A 10,000-nucleotide genomic window follows, 5' to 3' on the forward strand; every position below is an offset into this window, starting at 1 on the left:
AAAAATTATTAACCAATGTTTGAAACCTTAAATTGATCTGAAATATTGCTAACATCGTTATGAAATTGCTATCTTACATATCTATTTTAATACTTTTTCGAATTTTTTCCCGCGAAACCGGAATAAGTGAGTAGATTGAAAGTGATCGTTGGTATCAACCTTTGTTTTCAAACTGATATTCTTAGAGCATATCACAATATCTTTATATCACAAACAGCTTCATTCTAACAGAATTTTTATGCGTTAAAGATTATCTCACTTCCCAAACACATGTTATCAGAACAAGAAAAAAATAACTTTAAAAACTTTCATTTTATAGAGTATTAAGATTGAACAGGATTGATTTGGTGTGCGATTATTTACTAGTCTTCGTATAGAATAATTAAGTATTCTGATAATTGAACGTGAGACTTATCTACATGCCTGCTTTCTCTCAAACACTAACTTTCGCTCTTTGGTATAATTTCTAAAATGAATATTACTTTATTGATTTTATTTGTGACGTTTGGCATTTTTTCGGTAGTTGACACGAACGGCAAATGTAAGGTGAAATATGGGGAAAGAAACATCAGCGTGACTTGCAGACGTTTTCGAGACTGTCATTTTAGAAGTACATTTGTTGACTATCCGAAATCAAGGCCAGTTTTCCGAGTGCTACTCCAGTGCAAAGTGGCAAATCAATGCCAAAATTGCGAGAGGTCAAAAATTTGCAAAAGTCCAGGTATAATTAACAATGTATTTTCTAAACTCAGGAATATATCTGAAATAATTATGCAATGCCCCCTTCGAAGTATAGAAGACAACGCCTTCGACCATACTAGATCACTGACTAAACTACTTCTTTCTAAAACAAAATTTCATGGAATCCCAAGTGCCATTAGTAGAATCAAGAGTTTAAAAACACTTGAGATTGTGCAAGGTAGATTAACTGAGATTACAACAGAACTTCAATATATGCCTGAGCTTGTAAACCTCTCATTGACTAAGAACAGAATAAGTTCTATATTAGGCAGTGCTTTTATGGGTGATCAAAAACTCCAATCAATTATTCTAACGCGTAATAAGTTGAAGAGCTTAGATAATAAAACATTTGATCCATGCCTGAGTCTACGATTGATTAAATTGGACCAGAACGCTCTCGTAACAGTTGATGGCTTATTTCAAAATCCTAGTTTGATGGTAAATTTCATAATCTATTTCTATTTTTATCTTTTTCCTTCTATCTTTAATATGTGTCAGTATTAATGAAAGCATCAATGGCTCAATGGTTAAAACACTAAGCTCTCTTTGTGAAGTGCTGAGGTCTAATCCCAAGTGGTCACCTAGCCTTAAATAGATAGGTACAAGCTGGACTGGGAAGTAAAAGCATGCAGTACGCAATGCTACCCTCATTTCCACCGTCACGCAGTTGGTCACGTAACCTCTGTAACTTTTTCCAGCCCACACTGAAACTTTAACAGCAAAGCATTAAAATAATAGCAAAATATCACAGATTTTCAAAAAATATGTGCTACTGCATTTTTTTTCTTTACACGAAAAAACAATTTATTTATTATCTGTTTAACAAAGAATTTATTTAATTATCCATTCGTATATACGGTTTCCTGTTAGTAAATTATTTAAATTTTACTCTAAAAGTCATTATTAAATCATAGACTATATAANACACTTACTTACATGACCATTGACCTGATATGACGGTTCAAAGTTTAAGAAAAATTCCGTCACGGCTTTCAGACACCATCGATTTTATTTTATTTTATAACCGTTTTACTTTCTGGGGAAAGCAGCATATCTTCAACCTACAAGAATGCGATATCACAGAGTGCTTCTTGATGGCCTACAGGAACCTTCAGTACTAAGCCATCTGCGAACTCCACTTTATCCTCGGCTGAAATTCTGTACTTATTTTGCTCTTAGTACCTTGATATTCCTTAGAACTACTTTTAAGGCAATACATCCACAAATACCCTTCCTGTAAACAGGTTTTTTCTGGCTAACGGAACAAACATCATCGAAACATTTCAATGACTCTACTCCCTCTCTAAAGTTGGAACTTAGCAGAACCAACTTTTCTTCCTCAAAATCAGATAATATTCTTTTAAAGAAAGACATATCAAATTCTCCCCAATTTTTTGCCCATTATACTTCTAAACTAATTAATATGCATTAAGAGAACTCTTCTTAAATAGAAGAGCGTTCTACTTTCTGGCTCGTGTTGTAATTAATTTGGCCTATGCATTCTAAACTAATGACTTTCTTCTTTATTTTTTTACAGAAAATCGACTTGAGCTATAACTTATTGACAACAGTACCTAAAGATCGTTTCGACAATTTGGAAAATTTGCCTAGTGTTAATGTGAATAGAAATCATGTAAGGAATGTTACAAAATGGTTTTCTGGAAACAATCGTTTGGAATATATCGATTTAAGTAACAACTTAATCGAATCTTGCGATTATACATTTCAATCCTTACTATCGTTGAAGACTATTAATTTACAGGATAACCGTGTTAGTAAAATAACAAAAAATTGCTTTTCGTCGATTCCATCGCTTGAAGAATTGATACTGAGTCAGAATGATATTTCCCGAATCGATTCCGAAGCTTTGACTCAGCTAGACCGGTTGCAAAATATTGATGTATCTCTTAATAGACTAAAAACATTGTCAAGAAAATCCTTTCCTGGTGCTTTAAAGATTAGAGAATTATTTGCACATGGTAAGTACATTTAATCTCCAACAATTTTCATCGGAATTTTAGAAAACAAACACAAAACACACAAAATTATTTTTCGTCAATTCCATTGCGTTAATAATTGATACTCAGTCAGAAATATGTTTCTCAAATTGATTCAGAACGTCAATATTTCATTCAAAGTTAATTTTCTACGTTATGACTTGCATTCAATTCGAACATGTATAGATGAATATGAATATATATCAGTCAATGTATTTTAATGTTTAGAGTGTGATGATTAAATTTACCTGCTAAGCCTCTGAACGCGATTACAGCGCCAGTAAAGTTATAATTAAAATCAACTACACGTTACAAAAACTGTCCTTTAATGGAATTCAACCTTGCCAAAAGAATTGTTTCCTTGTTTTTTAGAGATTCAAGAAATATTTTCACTTGGAAAGCACATTTAATTCCCAACAATTTGAATCGGAATTTCAGGAAAAAAAATTACTTCACAGTCGTAGCAAGGGTTGCGTAGAAGGGTTTCGTTAATCGGGAGATGATAGTCTAAATAAAAATTAGCGACAAATATCTCCAATGGCTATTGAAAATTTTCGATAATGAACATTTGAATTCTCAGGAACTATTCTGCCTATTTCGCTCAAATTTTGTGTTTTGTTATCCAGATCCATTTTCTTTAAAATGATATAAAAAGCTGTATACCTTACAGTCCAACTTTTTTTTAATTTAATAAATAAAATAATATGAAATATTTACTATAGTTCTATTTGCCAGGAATTTTCATTGGAAAAAACAACATTTTTAATTCTGTTAAAAGGCTTGTCAATTCGCTTAAAAAGTTTTCGAGATATGGCAAAATACGAAAAAAGTAAAATTAACATTAAGGAGTCCAAACTTTGAAAAGCTCTCCAGAAAAAACTATGGGGGGCATATTTCCCAAGTTGCAGGTATTTCTGAAATTTCGATGATCAAAGAATGGTATGTTTATTCAGAAAAAGCACGTTTTTTATTCTGATTTCGTAACTAATTAACACTAATTAATTAGCATACTTGATACTACACTAATGAATTACCATATTTCAGATTATCCCTTCGAACCATTAAGATTGAGTCCTAGAACCTGAAGTTCCTCAAATTGGATAAAAAGTTATTTAATTTGGTCCGATTGTTATTTATTCACTGAACGTTGATTACCGAAAAGGTACTTTTCTTACATATGAGTATAAATTGCTCATCAAAATAATTGTATAAGAAATTTATTATTACTAGGAGGCTTCGCCCCCTGCTCGCTGGTGCTCACCAACCAACGGAACTGCTTTCACAGTTCATTTCGGATTGCTTCGCAATCCAATGCTCGCTTTGCTCGCTCATTGGATACGTTCTTAACGTCTGGTTTTTGTATACTTTCGAAAACTTTTCACTGTAGAAAATTCTAAACCTGTACTTTTCAATATTAATTTGAAATTGCAAACAGTTCACATATTTTTCTTAATCACACTATTCTAAATTTCAGTTGTTGAGAAAAGTAACTGTTGTAAGTTTTGTTTTAAAGTCTTTCCCACCAGAGGGCTAAAGCCATGTGTTGTAAAACAATATGAAATAGTAGTCTGCCACTGAACGCCGGATGTAAAGCATCGGCTTCGATGAAGATAATTTTGTATTTTTAATTCTCTGAAGGGCACCACCCTAATATTATGGAATTTGTAAAATAAATGTATATATTTTTGATTGTTGATGAAGCCCATTATTTTGTGTTTTCATCAGTGTTCAGAAGCAGAACAACTATAAGTTTTTTATTTTATCACAAAAATATAAAATATATAAAAAACAAAGAAAAGAGTAAGAAAATGAGTATAGTCATAGAAAAAGTTAAAATTATAATATAGTATTTGTCAGTTAAAATATAACTTTTTGTTTAATTCATTGTTAACAATTCAAATTTCTCCGAGGCAATTCTAAACCTTAATTTTGCTCTAAATGTCAGTATTCAGACATACAACGGAAGTTTAATATGAAGTTCTAAAATGCATATATATATACATATATATATGCATTTATAATTATTGCATTTATAATTGCATATATAAAAGGGATCATAGTAATTATGTAAGTAAAAATTAAGGTAGTATTGTTAAGTTGAAACACAATATTTTTAGTTTTGATGTCAACAATACAATTCAATTTTTCACAAAAACGATTGTTTCCATTGTTAAGTCTTAATCTCTAAATATTATTTTTTTTATGTACACATTTCTAAATGTCAGTATTCAACCACAAAGCAACTTCAAGTCCTCAAATTTAGCATGAAGTTGTAAAATGTAATGAAAGAGGGTCATAGCAATAATGAAAGTAGAAGTAAAGTTAGAACTGTAAAATTAAAACAATATTTTTAATCAATGAGCCAAGTTCTTCAAGAAGCAGTTGTAGAAGTAGGTTGTTTATTTAAAACTTTTTATAAAATTTCTTTAAGAACACAATTGTTAATTTGGGCATTTGGCGATACAACACTTTTAGAATTGAAGGATTTGTTACGCCAAGCGCTCAGGTATCATAATTTCGATCTAGTTTGATTTATGTTGCTAAGTTAACTTTCAAAAAATTCTATGGCTTTCAACAGCATTTTTATTTTTTAAGGTGTTTATTTTTATTTCTTTTGGAATTCGTTATTGTTTTAGCGAAATGTTTTTTAACCTAACAGAATTCTTTGCCGGCTGTTTTCTCTATGAATGAAGAAAATAGAGTAAATATTTAACTGTTGTGAAAAGAATCTTATTTAGTTGTACAAAGTACTTCAGCCAAAATTTGGGAGCCACGTAAGAGAATTATATATATTAGATCAGAAACACATCATTAAAAGGCAGAATGCTTTGGTGTTTTCAAAACAAAGCAAACGTTGCCACCGGCGGAAAAGAAATACAGCCAAAATTTGGGAGCCACGTAAGAGAATTATATATAATAGATTTTTATGGCTCACGTTTCATCACTGAGAAAAGTATCTGATATTTTTTATACATTTTTTCAGCAGTTCAATATTTATAAGAAATGAAATCGGCAGTATCGAATCACAGACTAAACTTTTCCTGTTTTGAAAATTTAAGTTATTTACATTCTTTTTATTTTATAGGAAATTATTGGATGTGTGATTGTCGCCTTTTGTGGATCAGAGATTGGATGATGGAGAACACAACATTAAATGCATCAAATTTTGATTTTTCTTGTTCTTTGCCAATCAGGTTCAAATCAAAACAGCTGAGCGAATTGACTAAAGAAGATTTATCATGGCCAAAAGAAGACTGCCCATCGTATTGTGACTGTTCGTGCGTTGCCTACCGAGACGAGGGATACGCAAATGTGAATTGCGCATCAAAAAGATTGACTCAGGTATTTATTATTATTTTCTTATAAACTCACTAGTTTAATTACTCTCTGAATCTATAATAATAATAACCCATATAGCAAAAATTCTTCCGTAGTAGCTCCCACGGAGGAATCGCTCACCCTCCCCCGGAGATCCCGACTTTTCCAGAATTCCTCCCGCGGAGCTCCTCAGTAATGCAAAATGTCCGCACCTTTCAATTCCTCAGTCCCTCCGACGGGCTTCCCGAAAGTCACTCCATTGGAGCAGCCGAGGAAGAACGGTTAGGAAGTTTCAAGGTCACATACTTTCCGACGGCTTTCCTCGGGCAGTCTCCTAAGGAAGTACTGAGGAAGTTTCCACAGGGCAAAATTTTTAGTAAATCCGTACTCCGGCTATACAAGTTAATATAGTTTTTTAGTTATATTTCTTTTGATAAATTTCAAATTATAGCCCATTTGTAACACTGATGCTCAAGTGAAATAATATTGAATTTTTGATTATTTTCATTACATACCTCCTCAGTCTTATTGTCTTTAAATATTTTATTTAAAAATAGATTTTTAAATTGAAAAAGAAAACTTGAAAATTACTGCTACAAAAATTGTAGCAGCAATTTTCTACTAAAAGCAATGATTCTCAATTGGAAACTTAATTCATTAGCATGAAAAACACTGCATATAACATATTTAATAAAAACAATGTGCATTGCAACTTATTTTATTAGTTAACGGAAATTTCAAATGAAGAATATTGCGTTTAATATAGAGCTGCTGACAGTTGAAAAAAAATGTGCGTACATGTTGCTTAAATTTTTTTTTAATATACAAAAGTGACATTTATTGTCACTTATGACATATGTTATTCATTTTAAGTAATTGTTACTTTTCGAAAATTAAACTTAACGTAATGTTTACTGCAATATCTAAAATGTTCTTTAATTTACTCTAGGATTAAAAATATTAAAAAGTTCAAAGAGGAATAAATTCATACCAGTAATCACTTCTAAGTCCTGTTTTCCAACTGAAAGCATTTATATGTCAATTGATAATTTTTTTAGTATTTGAAACTCTACTTCACCAATATGTTACCTTTTAAAGATAAACTTTAGATATCACAGTAAACATTGCATTAACTTTCACTCTAGGATAAAAATAAAAAAAATAAAAGCTTAAATTGGAAAAAAAAAACACAAAACAAATGTTAATTAGAAATATTTTTTTAAATTTATTAAAATTAAGAAAGTTTTTTTAAAATTTTTTTACAGTTTGCTACATTTCTCTTTACCATGGCGCAGCCAACTCTGGATGGGTTCCTTCATGTTAGCATTCGTAATATCGCTGTGATGAATTCGTACAACATCTAAAATATAAAAACAGAAATTTTTTATTTTAATTACAATTGAAAGGAAAAAAGAACTACTGAGAGGTAGAATAAAAACTTTATATTTGTTTTTTATACACTGGAAAAATTTATATGTATTTTTTTTTATTAATTTCGAATGGTATTTAAGCTGCATATTAAGCGCTGAATTTTACTTGAAATTTTTGCATTTAATGTTTTTTATAAATATAAAACAATATTTAAAAAAAAGTCTGGGTACAAGAATTCACAATAACGTAATACCTTTCCTTTAAAATATCCCTCCTTGATTAGAAAAAAAAATAAATAAAAATTCCCATAATTTTGGGAGCTTGAGATCTCACAGGTGAAAATTTATAGTTTTGTTTTTAATAGACTGAAGCTAGTAATTTCTTCATCTATTTTCAGAGACTCCTCCTGAGCTTCATCTAAAATATTACTTTTTTTTTGCATTTAGTTCCTCCATTTGACTTTCGGCTTCCCTTTTTCCTTTGCCGAAGTCTTCTTTCTCCTGTTGGTGCCTTTTTTCTTTATCTTCCACCTACCTCCCAGGTGAATTTCGGATACTCAGAATTAACTGCTTGCTGATTATGAAGTCACTTGCTTACCTTGAACAGTTAAACTGGCAAACACAATTCGCCTGGCAGTCAAACTTTTTTCTGTCATGTTGTCCCACAAGAATTGAGAAGTTCTGATTTCGCGGAATTTATTGCAAATTTCCAGGTTTGGTGAAGACATTTCTAGGTTTTTGTGATATCTTCACAAATTTTTCTGAATTTTCTGATTCTTCACTGATTTCCAGGTTCAGTCGCCACAGAAGGAATGCTTTGCCCCATGTTGAAATTAGAAATGTTTACTAACTTTCAGCGATGTGATTTTCAGCTTTTTTTTGACGTTTGAAAAGAAATGCAGTTATAATTTAAGAATTTGAAAAATAAACATAAGGCCTTTATAAGGCTTCAATATAAAATTAAGGCCTTTTTATGGGCCCTTAATCTTCTCTCCTTCAAATAAGGTCTTTTTAAGGTGCGTGGGAAGCCTGATGGAACTTTCAAATTAATATTTTGATGAAATATGTAGCTACTATAAGCTCTATTAGGAAAAACAAACTGAAGATGTGAGAAGTAGCTCATAAGGTTTTAAATGTTTTTTCTAATCCTGAAAAACATAAGATTTAGACACCATTCTTAAAATCATAGGAAAGTGTAAATTTAGAAGACAAGAGGCTTTATCTTTTTATTATTAATTTAATAAGGGTGATAAGATACATCTTCAGGATGAATTTTTTATATTTAATTTTTCAGAATTTTTAAAACTTTTTTGTATTTACATTGTAAATATTAACTAGAAAGGTTTTTAAATAAAACATTTCAAAAAAGGTTTAAATACATACATCCCTTTCACTGACTAACTAATCAGCTTGTAGCATTCATATAGCTTTTTTCTCAATAAAACTGCTTCTTATTGATAGTTAAAACAGCAGAAAATTAGAAAAATAAATAAAAGTATAAATAATTATATTTTAAAGGTATTAAAACGAAATACTACATTAGAATTAAATACCTGCTAAAACACTGCATAGTTCCAATTCAGCAAATGGTCGTTTTTTGTTGGTGCCAAAATAACTGAAATTAGCAGGTGGGGTGATTATATGTTGGAGGAGACGATATATTATATTTGGTACAGTATTTCCTTCTATTTTTCGCAGATCAGATATCTGGAAAACAAAATGAAATTACTCATTATTAAAGAAAAAATTATTTAATATCTGTGCAAAAAGATTTTTTATACATTTTTAATAGCCACTGTAATTACAAAATACGACTAAAATTCAAAATGGGATAAAGAGCAGAGTATTTACATTATTTCTTAGTAGAGGATAGTAAAAAACCAAGCTATTGTATTTGTATTTATTGAATTTTTAAAAATAACTGTATCTCTAAATAAAATATAATAGGATTTGAATGTGTATATAAATTTTATTACTTCAACAAATGTTTATTCACCAAGTTTAAATTCTTTTTAACACGTTCGCTGTTTAAAAAGCATTGCAATAACCTAAGTGGAATTAAAATCAAGAACTAATGAGAATGTAAACACTGACTTTGATATTGATATATGACAGCAATAAAATGAAATTGTCACCGAAAAAGTTAAAAGAATTAAAAAATTTTAATTATTAAAGAAATGATGGATCTGGTTTAATGATAAGCACTTAACTGCGTTTTTCATCATGAGATTGTTTACAAATTGCTATGGGGAATAGAACACCATTAATAATGGAAAAGTTATGTGACTTAAAAAATTTATATAAAATCAGAGGGAGGGGATAAAATAAAATGCAAGATGTCGTTTAATTAGAAACAGTTGGGAAAAAGAAATATAAAAATTTTAGATAAAAATATAAACTGCAAGATATTAATTAAAGTTGTAACGTATCAAGCTATATTAAGAAACAGTTCTATGTTTTATTAAAAAAACGTTTATTTCACACCACAACACATACAGTAACAAATATAAAGTACCCGTAACGGGATAGTGAAAAGATCATAAAACAACAAGAAAAACCCGTAACGGGATATAA

General features: G+C 30.2%; 1 protein-coding gene and 1 long non-coding RNA gene across 2 annotated transcripts in view; one reads left to right on the forward strand and one right to left on the reverse strand.

The window, feature by feature from the left end:
* Window positions 1-471: 471 nt before the first annotated feature.
* Window positions 472-10,000, forward strand: part of LOC107437228 (protein toll-like) — a 17,348-nt gene continuing 7,819 nt past the window's right edge. The window contains exons 1-3 of the mRNA XM_043044620.2: window positions 472-1,179; window positions 2,279-2,720; window positions 5,824-6,080. Coding sequence (XP_042900554.2) covers window positions 472-1,179; window positions 2,279-2,720; window positions 5,824-6,080 — 1,407 coding nt within the window. The remainder of the gene's footprint in view (window positions 1,180-2,278; window positions 2,721-5,823; window positions 6,081-10,000) is intronic.
* On the reverse strand, window positions 7,258-9,260 carry LOC122269801 (uncharacterized). The gene is made up of 2 exons (XR_006225400.2): window positions 8,980-9,260; window positions 7,258-7,416 (listed from the first exon to the last, which is right to left on the reverse strand). It is a non-coding gene; the product is annotated as an uncharacterized lncRNA (long non-coding RNA).

This window comes from Parasteatoda tepidariorum, chromosome 9 (assembly GCF_043381705.1).
Source record: "Parasteatoda tepidariorum isolate YZ-2023 chromosome 9, CAS_Ptep_4.0, whole genome shotgun sequence".
Taxonomy (NCBI): Eukaryota; Metazoa; Arthropoda; class Arachnida; order Araneae; family Theridiidae; genus Parasteatoda; species Parasteatoda tepidariorum.